The sequence below is a fragment of the Leopardus geoffroyi genome, chromosome B1, assembly GCF_018350155.1.
Source record: "Leopardus geoffroyi isolate Oge1 chromosome B1, O.geoffroyi_Oge1_pat1.0, whole genome shotgun sequence".
NCBI lineage: Eukaryota > Metazoa > Chordata > Mammalia > Carnivora > Felidae > Leopardus > Leopardus geoffroyi.
The window spans coordinates 160,062,152-160,085,831 of record NC_059327.1 but is presented as its reverse complement, the minus strand read 5'-3'; the positions used below and the strand labels follow the sequence as shown (position 1 = coordinate 160,085,831).

Genomic DNA, 23,680 nt, shown 5'->3' with positions numbered 1-23,680 from the left:
GAGACGCTGGAATCTGGGCCAGCTTGGAAGGCTTTTCTGAGACACTGTGTCCCAGCATAAGGGAATCCTGCCATAGTGCGACCTGCCGAGGAAGTGTCGCGGATGGGATGGTAGGGTGGAGGCTTTTCCTATGCAGATGATCGGCCCCACGGGTCTCCCAACTCCCGTGGCTGGTCCTCCCCACTCCTCTGGGTTTAAAGCTTCCCCTAGCTTCCCGGCCATCTCCTCCCCTCCCCCAGCCCCTGGTTCGGCGAATCTGCTGCGCGGCGGACCCCGCTAGTGGGCGCGAGATGCCTGGCGGCAGCCTACGCTCCGGGAGACTGACCCCGGCCGCACAGTGACCGCGGGTGTTGTCTACGCTGCGTGGACCTACGTCTCTACCCTGCGTCCGCCTCGGGGGCCACACCTGCCGGGATCCATAACCCAGGCTCCAGCGCGCGGGCGCGCGGAAGGAGGGAAAGAAATTAGGACAGTGGAGATGGAGAGGGGGAAGGGGAAGAAGAAGGGGAAGGAGCCAGAGAAAGAAAAAATTCGGGAAAAAGGAAAGGAGGAGAAAGAGAAAAAGGAGGTGGAGAAGGAGAAAATTAAGGGAAAAGAAAAGAAGGGGAAAGAGACAGGGAAGGAGAAAAATAAGTGTAGAGAGGAGGAAAAGAAAGAGCGGGAGACCGAGAAAGAGAAGGAACAACTTGAGGGAAAAGACAAAGAGAAGAAGGATAACAACGCCTTGACGAAGCCCCCGCTGGAGCCTCTGGTAAGGGGCCGGTGCCTCGGACCCGCTCCCCAAGGCCATTATCGGCGGTCAGGCCCGAGCGCCACTGGCTCTGTTACGTCCGAGGCCCCGACCGGCGGGAGGGAATCCGGTCTCCTTGGGCATTTTAATCTGTGGATGGGAGGGGGTGTGCCAAGCTTCGCCGGACCCATCGATACCCCTTTTCCCCTGTCACCTGCCTCACCCTCACGGCTAACCCTGCCGCTGCGCCCCACCCCTCTTCGGGTCTAGCGTTGAGGAAGAAGAGTCCTGGTTGGTCTTCACGGGGCCCTTCTTGGGCCCCATCTCCGTCCAGCGCTCAGCACTGGCGCACCCGCCGCCTACAGCACAGAAACCAGACCCGAACCCTCGCCGCGCGCGGTCTCTCCAACCTAGTCCTTCCCGTTGAACACGTTCTTTGTCAGAAAGTGTAGGGTCCCTGAATTCGTGCAGGGTGTGTTTTAGGGCTAGACCTTCTCCGTGGTTACAATGAAAATTGTTTTCAAACTACTAGCGCCCAGAAGGGATGGTCACAAAGTTTTAACTGAGAGGTCTCAGAAACCAGGCGCTGCAATCACCAAAGAACAAATACCTATGATTCTACTTATATGAGATACCTAGAGTGGTCAAAATCATATAGAGTAGAACTGATGATTGCCTGGGGCTGAGGGTTGGGAGAGTGGGGAGCTAGTCATGACTACCGAGTTTGAGTTTTGCCAGATGAAGAGCATTATGAATGTAGTTAATACCACTGAATTGTATGCTTAATAATGGTTAAGATGGTAAATTTTATGTGAATTTTGCCACAGTTAAAAAATTGAGGGGGGGGGGCGGGTAGGATAAAAAGGAAAAGCAAGCATTAAGCCCAGCTCAATGGACTTCTGTTCCTGGAGTTTCTGAACTCACAGGTGCTTTTCTGGTTCTAAACAATTTGAATTATTAACTGAGATTTGATCTCTGGTAAAACACAGACTATTATAGATCCAAATATAAAAGGAATGACTTTTGATAGGGAACAGAGGTGTTCAAAATCACAAATTGTGTCCGAACTCTTGGTTTACATTAATCCCAGCTTTCCTTAAGAGATTAGATAAACATGAGGAAGCATGTATTTTAGCATGCATTTTGCTAAAATAAGGTAAAATGTAAAGCATCAGTGACTGCTGAATTTCTAGAAAGGATGGGCATAGGGACAGTGATGTGGTTGGAAAGAGTAGAGAACTGTTTTAATTTACACTTCCATAGGATCTTAGATACCATTAATTTAGTACCACTGAAAAAGAAAAAAAAAATGCTGCCAATCAAAACATGACATACCATGAATTGTAAAATCCTCATTTCAGAGATGTTAAAATGTGGGAGGGAAAAATGCATCTTGGAATTGATGAAATATGTTGGGGTAGCCTTGAGCATGGGGCCATTTGTGGAGGCAATAAGGGAGACACAATCCACACCCTACAGCCATTTATTCCTTACCATGACACTCCCAGAATGACACTATAACATTTAGATGCAGATGTGAGGCAACATGAATGAAGGTAGGAAATAACTATGGAAATACTATTTGCTATAAGAGCCATCAAGAATTAACTCCAAAAACATGTACTTCGTCTTCTTTTTTAAATTTTTAAAAAAGTTTATTCATTTTTGAGAGAGAGACAGAGCGTGAGTGGGGGAGGGGAAGAGAAAGAGGGAGTCACAGAATCCTAAACAGGCTCCCGGCTCTGAGCGCAGAACCCTTGCCAGCTTGAACCCACAAACCGTGAGATCGTGACCTGAGCAGAAGTTGGTCGCTCAACTGACTGAGCCACCTAGGCGCCCCAACATGTATTTGTCTAATTCTGGTATTCAGGAGACAGTTTTGATAAATCATGCTCTGTACAAGACCCTATTAGATCAGATCTTAAAACATCTTACTTTCACATAGATCTTATTTTTTAAAAAAAAGAAAAATAGGAACAGTGAAAAAAATTCACTTTTTTTCCAGAAACCCAGTCTAAATCTAATGTCAACATTTAGTATTTGAGTCCAAATGTAAATGATTATTATTTCCAAACCAGTGCCATTGAAGACAATTACTGGTGTTTTTGTGCATGAGAAACTTCTTCAGCAGGCTGTTTGGGAAATAGAATTGAATTCCTATAAGCAATTTTGCAGTATTGTTGGTCATTTACTACTGATCACATTAAATTTTGCACCCTAATAGCCACTTTTATGAGCACTCTTAACTTTGTCTTCATACCAGTCTGCAATGCTTGTCTCTCAGTCACTTGTCATAAAAATTTTTAAGGCTGGTATGTTGGTGGAATGCTTCTTTCTAAAGTTTGTGTCAAGTTCAACAGGTTTTAATGTCAGGTTTTAAAATAAATGTTTGTGATTGGAACCGTTTTTTTTTTTAATATTTTTTTTAATTTTTTTTAACGTTTATTTATTTTTGAGACAGAGAGAGACAAAGCATGAACGGGGGAGGGTCAGGGAGAGGGAGACACAGAATCTGAAACAGGCTCCAGGCTCTGAGCTGTCAGCACAGAGCCCGACACAGGGCTCGAACTCACGGACTGCGAGATCATGACCTGAGCCGAAGTCAGCCACTTAACCGACTGAGCCACCCAGGCACCCCTGGAACTGGTTTAACAATTTCTATAACCTTAGCCTTTTCATTTAATCATAATACTTACCTTAAAGAGTATAAGAAGGGAACTTTGCTCTAAAGTCTTCTAATCTAGTGATCCAATTGGGAAAACAAAACAGATCCGTAATAAGAAAACTTAGATGCTTACTTGCTGAATGGCACAGTCAGTACATGAACCATAGAGATCCCAAGATCTCAAACAGACTGAATTCTGGTGCAATCCCCAGTGGACATGAACTCAAGAAGCAAAATGAAGTGTGAAAATTGATCCTGTGATCTACGGCACTTCCTATAAATCCTGATCTACATAAAGTCTATATTTGATAGATTGACCAGGAGTTGGGGGATGGGAGGGTGTGGTGTGATTAATACCACATAACTAATGGCAGATTATAAAAAACAAACTGATTGGCACAGTTTGTTCTAGACATATTAATTTTTTTAAGTAAACTCTACACCCAGCGTGGGGCTTGAACTCACGACCCCAAGACTGAGTCCCGTCCTCTACCAACTGAGCTCAGGCGGGTTCCCCTAGATATATTAAACTTTTTGTGAAGTTTTGCTCTGGTTTACAGTTCCACAATTATTATCGGGTCCTACCACAGGCAGGCACACTGCCAGGAGCCAGGAAAACGAGGCCCTGGTCACATGGGTTTATTGTTTTGTCTTTTTTTTTTTTCACAGGAAAAAAATAAGCAGATCCTTGTGTTGGGCCTGGATGGAGCAGGAAAGACCAGTGTTCTCCACTCTCTAGCTTTAAACAAAGTCCAGCACAGTGTGGCACCCACCCAAGGTTTCAATGCAGTATGCATCAACACTGAAGATAGCCAAATGGAATTCCTAGAGAGTAAGCCCTCTTTCTTATTAGTAAACAGGAGAGGTTCATTTTGTTTTACCTTAAGCCAGACATACTATTAGCAACATTGCATCTGTATGAAAAGTAACACTGGGTCAGATTTTCCTATACTTTTGGAATGCATATATAGTTTAATAGTGCAGTGGAGGGACAGGGGGAATCACTTTCTTTTCTTTTTATTTTCTCCATTTTACAGTGCTGGTATAAGAGGAAGCTGAAAGGAAAGCTATAGCACCCCCTCCTATAACAGCCTCTCTCCTCCCTTACTACCTCTAATAAACATGCAGTCTAGGCAAATAAAGTGTACTTCCTTCTCTGCAAATGCAACTATAAACAAGCCTTAAACCTCTTTTTGTAACCAGATGGCAGCCCAGAAGTCTCTACTCTAAAGTAATTCTGGAGTCACCGCTTCTCTAAATATTGCTGTTCCCCAAAGTCGCATAGATTCTCTTCTCTTTACACTCTCTCCTTGGATGATTTCATCCATCCTATTGGCCTTAAATATCATCCCTCTGCTAATGAATCCCAGATTTATCCATCCAGCCCAAACATATCCAGATGTCACCTGACATTTCCACCTAAAATGGTCAAAACTAAGTGCTTGATTTATCTCCATATCTGTTCCTTTCCCTATAATCTACTGGTCAGTAAATGGCCCCTCACCTATCATGTTACTCAAGCCGGAAAACTAGGGGTCACCCTTGATTTCTCCTTATGCAGCCTCACCTCTAGTCCACAAATAAAACACTATGAATTTTTCTACCTCTAAAACAAATCCTGAATTCATCAGTTATATCCTTTTGTACTGCACCTATTTGAGTTGGAACCTATACTGTCTCTTAGATTACTGCCATCACCTTTTTTATTTTTGCTTTCAGCCAGTTACAAAAAGAAAATGTGGGCCAAGAAATTGGTAAATGTGTAGGCAGATCTTTCAGCTAACAACATTATTAGGAATAGAGTTTTCAATGTATTAAGAAGCTATAGGAGAAATAATAACTTTAACCAAATATATAGCTAAGAAAATAGTTTCAAAGCATGAAACGTGAAAAGAAAGGAAGAAAGGGAGGAAAAGAGAGGAAGATTCCAACCAGGGGGAGAAAAGGACATACGCTACCATTGGAGTGAGGGACTTCAACATATTGTCAATTATTAATAGGATCAAAACTAGAAAAAATCAGAAAAGATACACAAAATTTGAACATAATCAACAAGTTTCATCCAATGGACAATATAAGATTGTCCATTTAGACAATTTTAGCTACATCCCAAATCTAAAATACATGTTCTTCTGAAATACTCATGGAACATTTACCGAAATTGACCACTTCATGGACCATACAGCAAGTCTTAACAAATTTTTCAGAGAAGGGGCATCATACAAACCATGTTCTTTGACTACATTGCAATTAAATTAGAAGTTAATAACAAAAAAGATAAAAATCCCCTATATAGATAAGATGTCATGACGTCACACACACAAAAAAAGAACAACCCAAATGTTCATTCATGCTTAAATTAAGTATGTTAAAACCACGTGAATAACTTAGAAGATTACAGAACATTCTTTTAAAAAATTAATAACACGAAATACTTTACAGAATTAGCCTAGCTCTATAAAAGGAAAACAAAAGAAAGGCAAATCAAGACCCTTTCCCAGTAGTATTTTAAATGTTTTTGTTAAATTCCTAAAACAGGGGTCTTCAAACTACTAACTTCTGTTGTAGTGTGGAAGCAGCCACAGACAATATGTGAACAAATCCCCATGTCTGTGTTCTGATAAAGCTTTATTTGTAGGCACTGAAATCCAAATGTGATATAATGTTCATATTATGAAATGTTATTCTTTCTTTTTTTTTCCTGAAATTTAAAAGTGTAAAATCCATTCTTTCTTCATGGGCTATACAAAAATAAGCGTTGGGCCAGATTTAAACTGTAGGCCATAGTTTGCCAACCTCTCTTCTAGGAGAAAAACAAAAACTAAGTTCGCTCTATATATATTATTAACATTACTAGTAAGTTTCTTGTGGAAAGAATCAGCAGAATGAAATAATCCAAAGGCATTTTTTTTCTGAGGCAAGTATTCCTTAATGTTCACAGGATCATATTAACTCTTAGTGCAATGTTAAGAGAGAAATTAGTTCTGGGATTTTGACAAAGGAAAAAGATTGTGCAAATGAGGCTGGCCAGTGAATTCAGTCCATCTAAAACTTATTTTAGAGGAAGGTGTGTTTTAACCCACCACCCTGAGTTATTTTAGTAGCCTACTCCCATTTTCTGAGTTTAACAGATAGGATGGCTGTGGCCCCTGGGGTCTCTATGTTTATGGATCGGAAGGCATCCTCTGTAGTATCTACTGTCTTTATGCTGATCCTTTATGTTCCAGAATGATTGAACCACTTGTGGAGGGTAAATATTCCCACCAACCATTTCCCTAGTAACAGCTCTCTGGTCATTCTCTGAATTGGGTACACTCTAACACAGTGGTGTTTTATCAAAACATCTGTCCAGTGTTTGGATATTATCTAAAAGTATCTTTCCTGGCACCTCAGTGGACACTTCTGCAATGTTTTTGGTGTCTTCTTTCTGCACTATTCTGTATAGTTGGCGGCAGTGAACCTTTCCGTTCCTATTGGGAAATGTACCTGTCCAGAGGATTGCTGCTGATCTTTGTGGTAGATTCAGCAGATCACAACAGATTGCCTGAAGCCAAGAAACACCTTCATCAATTAATTGGAACAAACCCAATCCTTCCTCTGGTTGTGTTTGCAAACAAACAGGTAAAAATCTGTGGAAATATAAGTGGTATTCAATAGCTTTATTGTCAATGAAAGAAATAGAAATGTCTACTTTTAATAGCTAGATATTTAACAATATGCTGTATATTCAGTTTAGTTTATACTTATTAGATCTTCTGGATTATAAACTCCTTGAGAATAAAGACCATTATTCATCTTTGTGTCCCTCAGAATACTTAGTATACTGTACATAGTAGAAATTCAAAAAATATGTGTTGAATTTAATTTCAATAAACATTTACTGATGGTTGAATTGGTTTCAACAAAATATTTGAGGGACTACCATATATAAAGAAATAGTTTGTTTTAGATGAATTAACCTGACCTGAATTTATTTCTCACATATATATTATAGATATTAAACTACCATGGAGAAATTGGAACCCTTGTATAGTGTCATTGGGAATGTAAAATGGTGCAGCCACTATCGAAAACAGTATGGCAGTTCCTTAAAAAATTAAAAATATAACACCCATATGATCCACCAATTCCACTTCTGAGTACATACTCAAAAGAATTGAAAGCGGGAACTCAAACAAATACTTGTACATCCATATTCACAGCAGAATTATTCACAATGCCAAAAGGTAGAAGCAAACCAAGTGTTCTTCCATGGATGAATGGATAAACAAAATGTGATATATACACATAATGGGATATCATTCAACATTAAAACAGGAAATTCTGGTACATTTTATTACATGGATGACCCTTGAGGACAATATGGTAAATGAAAGAAGCCAGTCACAAAACAACAAACACTGTGTGATTCCACTTTTATGAGGTACCTAGGGTAGTTAAATTCATAGACAGAGATAGTAGATTAGAGGTTACTAGGGAATGGGAGGAGAGGAGATGGTGGAGTTATTGTTTAATGGACACAGGTTTATATTGATGATGGTTGCCTTGAGTTGGGGGAGGGAGAAATGGGGAGTTATTGTGCTGTGAGTAGAGAGTTTCAGTTTTGCAAAGTGAAAAGACTTCTGGAGGTGGATTGTTGAACAAAATGTGACTGTACTGAAGTGTACACTTAAAAATGGTTAAAATGGTAAATTTTGTTATGTGTATTTTACCATAATAAAATCAGTTTTAAAAAATTGAACATCTATAGCATTATAATACTAAAGCCCCTCTCTCAATTGCTAAGGTTGCCAATCATTAGAGAACTTGATCCTCCCACTGCTTCTAAGGGCGAATGTTTATGAAAGTAAACTAAGTAATTACAAATGATGACCTAAAGTAGGAGCCTATGTTACAGTCCAGTGTAGAAGCTACTTCAGAATTTTTTTTTTGAGAGAGAGAGAGAGGGAGAGAGAGAGAGAGAGAGAGAGAGAGAGAGAGAGAGAGAGAGAATATGCATGTAGCAGGGGCAGAGAGAGAGGAAGAGAGAGAAAATGGGCATTTGGGTTATTTCCAATTTTTTATTGGTATTTAAAGTGCTACAGTGAATCTCAATGTATGTGTTTCCTTATAGATACGTATCAACATTTCTCTAGTGCATATACTTTAAAGAGGAATTGCTGGTTTTTCAGATTTGTACATACTCAGTTTTCCTAGATCTTACTTACCAAGTTGTTTTTCCCAAAGATACTGCACTATTCTTCCACCAACGGAATATGACAGTTTTTGCAGCTACATATCCCTCTCAGTACTTGGTATTGTCAAACTTTTTCATTTTTACCAATCTGATGGGGCTGAAATTTTATCCCGTTATTCTTATTTGCATTTCCTTAGTTACTAGTGAGCTTGAACATCTTTTCAGATGTGCATTGGTTATTAGTTTCAAATTCGTTTCATTCTTTGAAGCTAATTTCTACGTCTATGAATTGTCTTTTAATATCTTTTCACGAATTCCTATTAGGGTGTTCATCTATTCCTATTTGAGTTGTAGAAATCTTTCATATCTTTTGAGAAAATAATCCTTTGTTACTTCTGTGCATTACAAATATCTTCTCCAGCAACCTGCTGGCTATTATTTTACTTTGCTTATGGTTCTCTTTTTTATACATAGCTTTCCATTTATTTTTTAAACCACCACATTAAAAAATTGTTATTTTAATTCTAGCATAGTTAATAGTGTTATATTATTTTCAGGTGTATAATGTAGCGATTCAGTAGTTCTATATGTTACTCAGTGCTCATCAAGATAAGTATACTCTTTAATCCCCTTCACCTATTTCACCCATCCCCCCACCCATCCACCTCCCCTCTAGTAACTGTTCTCTATAGTTAAGAGTCTGGTTTTTGGTATGTCTCTTTTTCTTTCCTTTGTTTCTTCCATACCTTAAATTCCACATATGAGTGAAACGTATGGTATTTTTCTTTCTCTGACTGGCTTATTTTACTTAGCATTATGCTTTCTAGATCCATCCATGTTTCTGCAAATGGCAAGATTTCATTCTTTTTATGGCTAAATAGTAATAACAATGATAATAATAATAATAATAATAAATACACACACACACACACACACACACACACACACACCCAATGGAATATTCTTTATGCCACGTCTTCTTTAGCCTGTCGTCTATTGATGGACACTTGAGTTGCTTTCAACTCAATAATGTAAATAATGCTGCAGTAAACACAGGGGTAATTGGTATTTTTATATTTTGGTGGGAAATTAGCCAGTAGTGTGATTACTGGATTATAGTGTAGTTCTTTTTTTTTTTTTTTTTTTTTTTTTTTTTCTGTAAGTAAACTCTATACCCAGTGTGGGGATCAAACTCTCAACCTTGAGATCAAGAGTTGCATGCTCTACTGACTGAGCCACCTAGACGTGCCGGGGCAGTTCTATTTTTATTCTTTTGAGGAACCTCCCTACTATTTTCTACAGTGGCTGCACCAGTTTGCATCCCCACCAACAGTGCATGAGGGTTCCTTTTTCTCCACATCTTCGCTAACACTTGTTATTTCTTGTGGTTTTGATTTTAGCCATTCTGACAGGTGTGAGGTAATATTGTGGTTTTGATTTGCATTTGCCTGATGGTGAGTAGTGTTGAGCATCTTTTCATGTGTCTTTTGGCCATATGTATGTCTTCTTTGGAGAAATGTCTGTTCACGTGTTCTGCCCATTTTTTAATTGTATTATTTGTTTTTCTTGGTGTTGAGTTGCATAAGTTTTTTTTATATATTTTGGATACTAACCCTTTATCAGATATGTTACTTCTCCCATTCAGTAGGTTGTCTTTTATTTTTGTTGCTTGTTTAGTTTTTTTTAGTTTTCGTTTGTTTTTAGCTTTCAGGGAATTTTTGTTTTTTGTTTTTGGTTTGTTTTGTTTGTTTGTTTGTTTGTTTGTTTTGCTGTGCAGAAGCTTTTTATTTTCATGTAGTCCCAACAGTTTATTTTTGCTTTTGTTTCCCTTGCCTCAGCAGAAATATCTAGAAAGATGTTGCTACAGCCAATGTCAGAGATATTATTGCCTGTGCTCTCTTATAGGATTTTTATGGTTTCAGGTCTCACATTTAGGTCCTTAATCCATTTTGAGTTTGTTTTTGTGTGTTGTTTAAGAAAATGGTCCAGTTTCATTCTTTTGCATGTTGCTGTCCAGTTTTCCCAACACCATTTGTTGAAGACACTTTTTCCCATTGCATATCCTTGCCTTTTTTGTCTTAGATGGATTAACCATATAATTGTGAGTTTATTTCTGGGTTTTCTAACTCTGTTCTATTGATCTCTGTTTTTGTGCCAGTACCATACTGTTTTGATTACTACAGTTTTGTAGTATAACTTGATGTCTGGAATTGTGCTGCCTCTACTTTGGTTTTTCTTTTTCTTTTTTTTTTTTTATTTTTATTATTTTTTTTAATATATGAAATTTATTGTCAAATTGGTTTCCATACAACACCCAGTGCTCATCCCAAAAGGTGCCCTCCTCAATACCCATCACCCACCCTCCCCTCCCTCCCACCCCCCATCAACCCTCAGTTTGTTCTCAGTTTTTAAGAGTCTCTTATGCTTTGGCTCTCTCCCACTCTAACCTCTTTTTTTTTTTTTTCCTTCCCCTCCCCCATGGGTTTCTGTGAAGTTTCTCAGGATCCACATAAGAGTGAAACCATATAGTATCTGTCTTTCTCTGTATGGCTTATTTCACTTAGCATCACACTCTCCAGTTCCATCCATGTTGCTACAAAAGGCCATATTTCATTCTTTCTCATTGCCACGTAGTACTCCATTGTGTATATAAACCATAATTTCTTTATCCATTCATCAGTTGATGGACATTTAGGCTCTTCCCATAATTTGGCTATTGTTGAGAGTGCTGCTATAAACATTGGGGTACAAGTGCCCCTATGCATCAGTACTCCTGTATCCCTTGGATAAATTCCTAGCAGTGCTATTGCTGGGTCATAGGGTAGGTCTATTTTTAATTTTCTGAGGAACCTCCACACTGCTTTCCAGAGCGGCTGCACCAATTTGCATTCCCACCAACAGTGTAAGAGGGTTCCCGTTTCTCCACATCCTCTCCAGCATCTATAGTCTCCTGATTTGTTCATTTTGGCCACTCTGACTGGCGTGAGGTGATATCTGAGTGTGGTTTTGATTTGTATTTCCCTGATGAGGAGCGACGTTGAACATCTTTTCATGTGCCTGTTGGCCAACCGGATGTCTTCTTTAGAGAAGTGTCTATTCATGTTTTCTGCCCATTTCTTCACTGGGTTATTTGTTTTTCGGGTGTGGAGTTTGGTGAGCTCTTTATAGATTTTGGATACTAGCCCTTTGTCCGATATGTCATTTGCAAATATCTTTTCCCATTCCATTGGTTGCCTTTTAGTTTTGTTGGTTGTTTCCTTTGCTGTGCAGAAGCTTTTTATCTTCATAAGGTCCCAGTAATTCACTTTTGCTTTTAATTCCCTTGTCTTTGGGGATGTGTTGAGTAAGAGATTGCTACGGCTGAGGTCAGAGAGGTCTTTTCCTGCTTTCTTCTCTAAGGTTTTGATGGTTTCCTGTCTCACATTCAGGTCCTTTATCCATTTTGAGTTTATTTTTGTGAATGGTGTGAGAAAGTGGTCTAGTTTCAGTCTTCTGCATGTTGCTGTCCAGTTCTCCCAGCACCATTTGTTAAAGAGACTGTCTTTTTTCCATTGGATATTCTTTCCTGCTTTGTCAAAGATGAGTTGGCCATACGTTTGTGGGTCTAGTTCTGGGGTTTCTATTCTATTCCATTGGTCTATGTGTCTGTTTTTGTGCCAATACCATGCTGTCTTGATGATGACAGCTTTGTAGTAGAGGCTAAAGTCTGGGATTGTGATGCCTCCTGCTTTGGTCTTCTTTTTCAAAATTACTTTGGCTATTCGGGGCCTTTTGTGGTTCCATATGAATTTCAGGATTGCTTGTTCTAGTTTCGAGACGAATGCTGGTGCAATTTTGATTGGGATTGCATTGAATGTGTAGATAGCTTTGGGTAGTATTGACATTTTGACAATATTTATTCTTCCAATCCATGAGCAGGGAATGTCTTTCCATTTCTTTAAATCTTCTTCAATTACCTTCATAAGCTTTCTATAGTTTTCAGCATACCAATCTTTTACATCTTTGGTTAGATTTATTCCTAGGTATTTTATGCTTCTTGGTGCAGTTGTGAATGGGATCAGTTTCTTTATTTGTCTTTCTGTTGCTTCATTGTTAGTGTATAAGAATGCAACTGATTTCTGTACATTGATTTTGTATCCTGCAACTTTGCTGAATTCATGTATCAGTTCTAGCAGACTTTTGGTGGAGTCTATTGGATTTTCCATGTATAATATCATGTCATCTGCAAAAAGCGAAAGCTTGACTTCATCTTTGCCAATTTGGATGCCTTTGATTTCCTTTTGTTGTCTGATTGCTGATGCTAGAACTTCCAGCACTATGTTAAACAACAGCGGTGAGAGTGGGCATCCCTGTCGGGTTCCTGATCTCAGGGAAAAAGCTCTCAGTTTTTCCCCATTGAGGATGATGTTAGCTGTGGGCTTTTCATAAATGGCTTTTATGATCTTTAAGTATGTTCCTTCTATTCCGACTTTCTGAAGGGTTTTTATTAAGAAAGGGTGCTGGATTTTGTCAAAGGCCTTTTCTGCATCGATTGACAGGATCATATGGTTCTTCTCTTTTTTTTTTGTTAATGTGATGTATCACGTTGATTGATTTGCAAATGTTGAACCAGCCCTGCATCCCAGGAATGAATCCCACTTGGTCATGGTGAATAATTCTTTTTATATGCCGTTGAATTCGATTTGCTAGTATCTTATTGAGAATTTTTGCATCCATATTCATCAGGGATATTGGCCTGTAGTTCTCTTTTTTTACTGGGTCTCTGTCTGGTTTAGGAATCAAAGTAATACTGGCTTCATAGAATGAGTCTGGAAGTTTTCCTTCCCTTTCTATTTCTTGGAATAGCTTGAGAAGGATAGGTATGATCTCTGCTTTAAACGTCTGGTAGAACTCCCCTGGGAAGCCATCTGGTCCTGGACTCTTATTTGTTGGGAGATTTTTGATCACCGATTCAATTTCTTCGCTGGTTATGGGTCTGTTCAAGCTTTCTATTTCCTCCTGATTGAGTTTTGGAAGAGTGTGGGTGTTCAGGAATTTGTCCATTTCTTCCAGGTTGTCCAATTTGTTGGCATATAATTTTTCATAGTATTCCCTGATAATTGTTTGTATCTCTGAGGGATTGGTTGTAATCATTCCATTTTCATTCATGATTTTATCTATTTGGGTCATCTCCCTTTTCTTTTTGAGAAGGCTGGCTAGAGGTTTGTCAATTTTGTTTATTTTTTCAAAAAACCAACTCTTGGTTTCGTTGATCTGCTCTACAGTTTTTTTAGATTCTATATTGTTTATTTCTGCTCTGATCTTTATTATTTCTCTTCTTCTGCTGGGTTTAGGCTGCCTTTGCTGTTCTGCTTCCATTTCCTTTAGGTGTGCTGTTAGATTTTGTATTTGGGATTTTTCTTGTTTCTTGAGATAGGCCTGGATTGCAATGTATTTTCCTCTCAGGACTGCCTTCGCTGCGTCCCAAAGCGTTTGGATTGTTGTATTTTCATTTTCGTTTGTTTCCATATATTTTTAAATTTCTTCTCTAATTGCCTGGTTGACCCACTCATTCGTTAGTAGGGTGTTCTTTAACCTCCATGCTTTTGGAGGTTTTCCAGACTTTTTTCTGTGGTTGATTTCAAGCTTCGTAGCATTGTGGTCTGAAAGTATGCATGGTATAATTTCAATTCTTGTAAACTTATGAAGGGCTGTTTTGTGACCCAGTATGTGATCTATCTTGGAGAATGTTCCATGTGCACTCGAGAAGAAAGTATATTCTGTTGCTTTGGGATGCAGAGTTCTAAATATATCTGTCAAGTCCATCTGATCCAATGTCTCATTCAGGGCCCTTGTTTCTTTATTGACCGTGTGTCTAGATGATCTATCCATTTCTGTAAGTGGGGTGTTAAAGTCCCCTGCAATTACCACATTCTTATCAATAAGGTTGCTTATGTTTATGAGTAGTTGTTTTATATATTTGGGGGCTCCGGTATTCGGTGCATAGACATTTATAATTGTTAGCTCTTCCTGATGGATAGACCCTGTAATTATTATATAATGCCCTTCTTCATCTCTTGTTACAGCCTTTAATTTAAAGTCTAGTTTGTCTGATATAAGTATGGCTACTCCAGCTTTCTTTTGGCTTCCAGTAGCATGATAAATAGTTCTCCATCCCCTCACCCTCAATCTAAAGGTGTCCTCAGGTCTAAAATGAGTCTCTTGTAGACAGCAAATAGATGGGTCTTGTTTTTTTATCCATTCTGATACCCTATGTCTTTTGGTTGGCGCATTTAATCCATTTACATTCAGTGTTATTATAGAAAGATACGGGTTTAGAGTCATTGTGATGTCTGTATGTTTTATGCTTGTAGTGATGTCTCTGGTACTTTGTCTCACAGGGTCCCCCTTAGGATCTCTTGTAGGGCTGGTTTAGTGGTGACAAATTCCTTCAGTTTTTGTTTGTTTGGGAAGACCTTTATCTCTCCTTCTATTCTAAATGACAGACTTTCTGGATAAAGGATTCTCAGCTGCATATTTTTTCTGTTTAGCACACTGAGGATCTTGTGCCAATTCTTTCTGGCCTGCCAAGTTTCAAAAGAGAGATCAGTCACGAGTCTTATAGGCCTCCCTTTATATGTGAGGGCACGTTTATCCCTTGCTGCTTTCATAATTTTCTCTTTTTCCTTGTATTTTGCCAGTTTCACTATGATATGTCGTGCAGAAGATCGATTCAAGTTACTGGTTTTTCTTTTTCAAGATGGCTTTGGCTATATGGGGTCTTTTGTGGTTACATACACATTTTAGGATTGTCTTGTCTAGCTCTGTGAAAAATGCTGGTGGTATATGATAGAGATTGCATTAAATGTGTAGATTGCTTTGAGTAGTATAGATATTTTAACAATATGTGTTCTTCTAATACATGAGCATGGGATGTCCTTCCATTTCATTGTGTTGTCTTCAGTTTCTTTCATCAATGTTTTATAGTCTTCTTTTTTTAAAAAAAAATTTTTTTTAATGTTTTTATTTATTTTTGAGACACAGAGAGACAGAGCATGAACAGGGGAAGGGCAGAGAGAGAGGGAGACACAGAATCCGAAGCAGGCTCCAGGTTCTGAGCTGTCAGCACAGAGCCTGACGCGGGGCTCAAACTCACGGACTGTGAGATCATGACCTGAGCTGAAGTTGGACGCTTAACTGACTGAGCCACCCAGGTTCCCTAATGTTTTATAGTTTTCAGAGTACTGGTCTTTTACCTCCTTGGTTTGGTTTATTCCCAGGTATTTTATTATTTTTGGTGCAATTGTAAATGGAATTGTTTCCTTAATTTCTCTTTCTGCTGCTTCATTATTAGTGTCTAAGAAATGCAACAGATTTCTGTACATTGACTTTGTATCCTGTGACTTTACTGAACTCATTTATCAGTTCTAGCAGTTTTTTGGTGGAGTCTTTTGGGTTTTCTATGTATAGTATCATGTCATCTGCAAACAGTGAAAGCTTTACTTCTTCCTTACCAATTTGGATGCCTTTTACTTCTTTTTCCTGGATGATCGCTGTGGCTAGGACTTCCAGTACTATAGAATGAACATCCCTGTCTTATTCCTTTTTTCCCCCAAGATTTATTTATTTATTTGTTTGTTTTGGCGGGGGGGGGGGGGGGCACAAGTGAGCCAGGAGCAGAGAGAGAGAGAGAGGGAGAAAGAGAGAGAGAGAAGCAGGGTTCACCTGAAGCGGGGCTTGTGCTCACCCAAACTGGGGCTCAAGTTCACCCGAATCGGGGCTCAGGCTTACCTGATGGGGGGCTCGTGCTCACCCGAAGTGGCACTCAAATTCGCAAATCGTGAGATCATGACCTGAGCCCAAGTCAGATGTTTAACTGACTGAGCCATCTAGGTGCCCCATCCTTGTCTTATTCCTGACCTTAAGGGAGAAGCTCTCAGTTTTTTCCCATTGAGTATGATGTTAGCTGTGGGTTTTTCATATGATTATATGGCCTTTATTATGTTGAGGTATGTTCTCTCTAAAACTACTTTGTGGAGGGAGCAGGGGTTATCATGAATGGATGTTGCACTTTGTCCACTGCTTTTTCTGCATCTACTGAAATGATTACATGGTTTTTATCCTTTCTCTCATTGCTGTGATGTATCACATTGATTGATTTGCAAATATTGAACCACTCTTGCATCCCAGGAATAAATCCTACTTGATTATGGTGAATAATTTTTTTAATATATTATTAGATTCGGTTTGCTAATATTTTGTTGCAGATTTTTGCATCTATGTTCATCAGAGATATCAGCTTGTAGTTCTCCTTTTTTGTGGTATCTTGCTCTGGTTTTGGTGTTGGGTAATGCTGGCCTCATAGAATGAATTTGGAAGTTTTTCTTCCTCTTCTATTTTCTGAAATAGTTCAAGAAAAATAGATATTAACTCTTCTTTAAATGTTTGGTAGAATTCACCTGCAAAGACTTCTAGTTCTGGACTTTTGTTTGTTGGGAGTTTTTTGATTATTGATTTGATTTTAATTGCTGGAAATTGGTCTGTTCAAACTTTATTTTTCTTTCGGATTCAGTTTTGGGAGGTTATATGTTTCTAGGAATTTATCCATTTCTTGTAGGTTGTCCAATTTGTTGGCATACAATTTTTAATTATATTCTTTTATAATCATTTGTATTTCTGTGGTGTTGGCTGATATTTTTCCTTTTTTGTTTCTGATTTTGCTCCTTTGAGTGCTCTCTCTCTCTCTCTATTTATTTTTTATTTTTTGATGAACCCAGCTAGAGGTTTATCAATTTTGTCGATCTTTTCAAAAAATCAGCTCCTAGTTTCATTGATCTGTTCTGTTGGTTTTTTTTTTTTTTTTTTTTTTTAGTTTCTATATCATTTATTTCTGCTCTAATCTTTTTTTTTTTTTTTTTTTCAATGTTCATTTACCTTTGGGACAGAGAGAGACAGAGCACGAACGGGGGAGGGGCAGAGAGAGAGGGAGACACAGAATCGGAAACAGGCTCCAGGCTCTGAGCCATCAGCCCAGAGCGTGACGCGGGGCTCGAACCCACGGACCGCGAGACCGCGACCTGACTGAAGTCGGACGCCCAACCGAATGCGCCACCCAGGTGCCCCTCTGCTCTAATCTTTATTACTTCCTTCCTTCTGCTGGTTTGAGGTTTTGTTTCATCTTCTTTTTGTAGCTCTTTTAGGTATATTGTTAAGTTGTTTATCTGGGAATTTTCTTGCTTCTTGAGGTAGACTTGTATTACTATAAACTTCCCTCTTAAAACCACTTTTGCTGTATCCCAAAGATTTTGGACCATTGCGGTTTTGTTTTCATTTTTCTCCATGTAATTTTTATTCCTTGGTTGACCTATTCATTTTTTATTAGCGTGTTATTTATCCTCCATGTATTTGTGCTCTTTCCAGTTTTTTTCTTATGGTTCATTTCTAGTTTCATAGTGTTGTGGTCAGAAAAGATGCATGGTTTAAGTTCAGTCTTTTTGTATTTGTTGAGATTTGTTTTGTGGGTTGATATGTAATCTGTTCTGGAGAATGTTCCATGTGCACTTGAAAAGGATGTGTATTCTGCTGTTTTAGGATGGAATTTTCTGAATATATCTGTTAAATCCATCTAGTCTAGTGTGTCATTCAAAGCCAGTGTTTCCTTGTTGCTTTTCTATTTGGATCATCTGTCCATTGATGTAAGTGGAGTGTTAAAGTCCCCTTATTATTATATTACTACTGATTATTTCCTTTATGTTTGTTATTAACTGTTTTATGTATTTGGGTACTTTCATGTTGGGTGCATAAATATTTACAATTGTTATATCTTCTTGTTGGATTGTCCCCTTTATTATTATGTCATGTCCTTCTTTGTCTCTTGTTACAGTCTTTGGACACCTGTGTGGTTCAGTCAGTTAAGCAGCCAACTTTTGATTTTGGCTCAGGTTATGATCTCACGGTTTTTGAGTTCAAGCCACGGTTCGGGCTCCACACTGACAACGCGGAGCATGCTTGGGATTCTCTCTCTCCCCTCTCTCTCTGCCCCTCTCCACCCTCTCTCTTTCAAACTAACTAAATAAACTTAAAAAAATTATTTATGAAGTCTACAGTATCCAATGCAAGTATTGCTACCTCAGCTTTCTTTTGACATCCATATGCATGATAAATATTTCTCTATCCCTTCACTTTTCAGTATGCATGTGTCTTTAGGTCTAAAATGAGCCTCTTTTTAAAATTTTTAATTTTTTTTTTTCAACGTTTTATTTATTTTTGGGACAGAGAGAGACACAGCATGAACGGGGGAGGGGCAGAGAGAGAGGGAGACACAGAATCGGAAACAGGCTCCAGGCTCTGAGCCATCAGCCCAGAGCCTGACGCGGGGCTCGAACTCACGGACCGCGAGATCGTGACCTGGCTGGAGTCGGACGCTTAACCGACTGCGCCACCCAGGCGCCCCTTAAAATTTTTAAAGTAAGCTCTACATCCAATGTGGGGCTTGAACTCATGACCCCAAAATCAAGAGTCATGTGCTCTACTGACAGAGCCAGGCAGGCACCCCTGAAATGAATCTCTTGTAGCCAGTATATATATGGGTCTTGTTTCTTAATATATTCCATCACTCTGTGTCTTTTGATCAGAGCATTTAGTTCATGCTAATTATTGATAGGTTTGTATGTATTGCCATTTTGTTACTTGTTTTGTGGTTGTTTTTGTAGCTCTTCTCTGATCCTTTCCTCTGTTGTTCTTTTCTCTCACGGTTTGCTGGCTTTCTTTAGTGATATATTTGCATTTCTTTTTCTTTAATTTTTGCATATCTATTATTGATTTTTGATTTGTGGTTACCATTATGTTATATATAATACTACATATAGCATTCTGTATAATAAGTTGATGGTCACTTAAGTTTGAAACCATTCTTTATTCTTCTCCCCACATTTAGGTATATGGTACCATACTTTACATCCTTTTATTTTTTTAATTCCTTGACTGATTTTTACATATATACTTATTTGTATTGCTTTTGTGCTTCCTACTTTTCTTACTGTTACTTACGGTCTTTTCACTTAAATAGAGTCCCCTTTAACATTTCTTGTAGGACTGGTTCAGTGGTCATGAACTGTTTTAGCTTTTTTTATCGGAGAAACTCTTTATCTCTCCTATTCTAAATGGTAGCCTTGCTGGATAGAATATTCTTGGCTGCAGATTTTTTTCCTTTTAGCCCTTTGAATATATCATGCCGCTCCCTTCTGGCCTGCAAAGTTTCTGCAGAAAAATCTGATAGCCTTATGGGATTTCCTTGTATGTAACTGTCTTCTTTTCTTCTGCTGCTTTTATTTTTTTTTTAATGTTTATTTGTTTATGAGAGAGAGAGGAGAGAGAGAGAGAGCATGTAAGCAGGGTAGGGGCAGAGAGAGAGGGAAACAGAGAATCCCAAGCAGGCTCCACACTGTCAGCGCAAAGTCCATTGCAGGGTTCAAACCCATGAACCATGAGATCATGACCCGAGCTGAAATCAACAGTCAGACTTTCAACCAACTGAGCCACCTAGGCACCTCTTTCTTGCTGCTTTTTAAATTCTCTCTTTACCACTACTTTTTGCCATATTTATTACTATGTTTCTTGATGTGAACCTCCTTGGGTTGATTTCATTGAGGGATCTCTGTGCCTCTTGGATCTGAATATCTGTTTTCTTGCCTAGATTAAGGAGGTTTTCAGCTATTATTTCTTTGAATAAGTTTTCTGTCCCCTCTTCTCTCTGTTCTTTTGGGATCCCCATAATGTGAATATTATTACCCTTGATGGAGCCACTGAGCTCCCTACATCTGTTCTCATTTTGCATATATTTTTCTCACCTGTATAGCTTTCCATTTCAAATAGTCTATTTTTATCAGTGCTTTCCTTTGTGGTTTGTATCTCTTATCTTCATCAAATTGAATAAACAGAGCCATTTTTAAACAGTCAAATTTATAACTTTTACTGGGGCTTAGTAATGAAAGATTTGGATATTTGAGTTAAGTTTTGGATATTAAGGCATCTTTGGTTTAGTTTAAGGCATCTTTATTGATATTCCTTTGCCAAAGTAGTCTATGCTTTTAGATGACTCATTGGTTCAAGTTATATAAGGATTTTTAAAAAGTCATCTTACTATTTTTACTTTTTGAGTGATGGCCTCTATTCTATTAATGCACAGTTATGCAAGTATGGAATAAACCTGGGGTTTATCCCTGATGTGCTTTTTGTTTTTAACATATGGTGACTTTTATTTTATTTATTATTTTTTAAGTTTATTTATTATTTTTTTAAGTAAACTCTATGCCCAATGTGGGGGCTCAAACTTATGACCCCAAGATCAAGAGTTGCATGCTCTACTGACTGAGCCCTATCCCTGATGTGCTTTTATCATTACAAGGAGCTCCTCTTTTTATCCAACACTCTCCTCATATATATTCTTCCTCTCCAATTCCATCAGTGAATTTATTAACTTAAGACATTGTCCACATGTTGCTGGATCCATTAACAGTGTTTAAAAAGTCACTGCGGGGTCTAAAACTAAATGAATTCTGGTTTCAGGCAGGCACTATATTGGGGTGACCAACATTTAGAAATGTAATAAATTCCAGCCAGATACTACCAGAAACATTTTTCTAGATATGTCTCCTGAGGCAAGGCAAACAAAAGCCAAAATAAACTATTGGGACTACACCAGAATAAAAAAGAACCCATCAACATAGCAAAGGAATCCAACAACAAAATGAAAAGGTAAATACTGATTGGGAAAAGGTATTTGCAAATGATATATTTGATGAGGACTTTATATCCAAAATATATAAAGAACTTACACAATTCAACACACACAAAAAACAAATAATGCAATGAAAACATAGGCAAAAGACATGAACAGACATTTCTCTGAAGAAGACATACAAATAGCCAACAGACCCATGAAAATATGCTCAACATCACTCATAATCAAGGGAATACAAATCAAAATCACATTGAGATATCATCTCACATCTGGCAGAATGACTAGAACCAAAACCGTAAGAAGTAATAAATGTTGGTCAGGGTGTGGAGATAAAAGGACCCTTGTGCACTGTTGGCAGGAAAATAAATTAGTGCAAGCACAGTGGAAACAGTATGGCAGGTCCAGGTTATCAAAAAATTAAAAACAGAAATACCATATGATCCAGTGATTCCACTATGAGTGTTTACCCAAAGAGAACTTAAACACTTAAATGGGTGATGGGTATTAAGGAGGACACTTGTTATGATGAGCACTGGGTGTTATATATATAAGTGATAAATCACTAAATTGTGCTCCTGAAACCAATATTACACTATATGTTAACTAACTAGAATGTAAATAAAAGTTTGAAAAATAAATAATAAGAAATAAAACTAAAACACCAATTTGAAAGGGTATATGCACTCCTATGTTTATTGCAGCATTATTTACAATAATCAAGATATGGAAGCAACCTAAGTGTCCATCTGTAGGTAAACAAGTAAAGAAGATGTAGTATATACATACATATTTTGGAATATTATCATAAAAAAAGAATGAGATCTTGCCATTTGTGACAATAGGGATGACCTAGAGGGCATTATGCTAAGTGAAATGAGTCAGACAGAGAAAGAAGAATACCATATGATTTCACTTATATGCAGAATATAGCAACAAAAGAACAAATACAAAAAGCAGAAATAGACCCATAAATACAAGGAGATGGGCAAAAAGGAATGAAGGGGAATGGGAGGTACAGGTTTTCAGTTACAGAATAAATAAGTCACAGTGATGAAAGATACAGCACAGGGAATGTAATTAATGGTATTGTAATAGCATTGTATGGTGACAGATGGAAGCTACACTTGTGGTGAGCATTGAATAACACGTTGAGTTGTCAAATTACTATGTTGTACACCTAAAACTAGTGTAACATTGTGTGTCAACTATACCTCAATAAAAAAAATAAAATAATTCATCCTATTGAATATAATTTTGGGCAAATAAAAAAGAAATGGAAAAAAACAAAAAAAAAGCAGATTGACTGCAGTGCTTAGAAAACTGATTAAGATGTTATAAAGGCTTAACTTCATTCCAAAAATTTTTTTTTTGATGATAGCTCATAAATACTGGTATAATCCTGCTACCCGTTTTTTCTTTTCTTTTCTTTTCTTTTCTTTTCTTTTCTTTTCTTTTCTTTTCTCTTCTTTTCTTTTCTTTTCTTTCTTTTTTAAGTAATCACTATATCCAGTGTGGGGCTTGAACTCATGACCCCAAGATCAAGAGTTGCATGCTCTACCAACTAAGCCAGGCAGGCACTCCATTGCTGGTATAATGCTGATTAAAATCTTTATATTCGGACAACCACTGAAGTCATAATAATGGGGTCACAATATCCTCCACATTAAAATGGAGGTGGGATCATTGAGAGCAATGAGAGTAATACATTTTTCTATCCAAAAGGATTGCAAAATAACTAGTTTTTTCCTTTCCTTTTTCTATTCGGGATGAAGGATCTTGAAACAGCCTATCGTATTACAGATATCCACGAAGCTTTGGCATTGTCTGAGGTGGGAAATGACAGGAAGATGTTCTTGTTTGGAACACAAGTGACTGAAAATGGCTCAGAAATACCCTCCGTCATGCAAGATGCCAAAGACTTGATTGCACACCTGGCTGCAGATATGCAGTGACCGAGCCTGGGCCCACTGTGCAGCTCTCAATCTAAATGTCACCAAGGAGTGTTAAGTGACAGGTTTGAAGCCACAGGTTTCCACTGTCGAATAAAAAATAAGCCACTTCCTATTTTCTCAGTGTGTGACATATATACAAAGATAATGTTAATTGATTAAGAGTCTCTCTGTGTTTAGATTTTGAACTTTAAAAATATTGGTAAAATAATATATTTGGGGGATTTGGATTTTTCCTCAACAAAATTAAAGTGAACATTAGTCAGCATTCAAACCATTTGTGGTTTTTCAATGACATGAGATTTATATGAAAATATTTTAATAAACTTCCTCTTTTCAAGGAAAAATCTAGGTGTCCTTCTTTAAGTAGATTAATTTAACACTGTAAGGAAAGAAATGTCAGGATAGGGCAGTGAGAAAAGTAAGCACTATCAAATTA

At 38.1% G+C, this 23,680-nt stretch overlaps 1 protein-coding gene across 1 annotated transcript; it reads left to right on the top strand.

Moving 5' to 3' along the window:
* The first annotated feature begins 14 nt into the window (after positions 1-14).
* On the top strand, positions 15-23,356 carry ARL9 (ADP ribosylation factor like GTPase 9). The gene is made up of 4 exons (XM_045473965.1): positions 15-751; positions 4,065-4,227; positions 6,841-7,016; positions 23,065-23,356. Exons 1-4 carry the CDS (start codon positions 479-481, stop codon positions 23,242-23,244), a joined length of 792 nt encoding a protein of 263 aa, XP_045329921.1. The 5' UTR covers positions 15-478; the 3' UTR covers positions 23,245-23,356.
* Positions 23,357-23,680: the final 324 nt, after the last annotated feature.

What these genes read in the sequence shown, in the direction of transcription:
- ARL9 (XM_045473965.1), top strand. Translation starts at nt 479, where the DNA reads ATGGAGAGGGGGAAGGGGAAGAAGAAGGGGAAGGAGCCAGAGAAAGAA. An exon ending in AGCCCCCGCTGGAGCCTCTG is followed by an intron (nt 752 to 4,064) that starts GTAAGGGGCCGG and finishes TTTTTTTCACAG; the next exon opens with GAAAAAAATAAGCAGATCCT. An exon ending in TTGTGTTTGCAAACAAACAG is followed by an intron (nt 7,017 to 23,064) that starts GTAAAAATCTGT and finishes TTCGGGATGAAG; the next exon opens with GATCTTGAAACAGCCTATCG.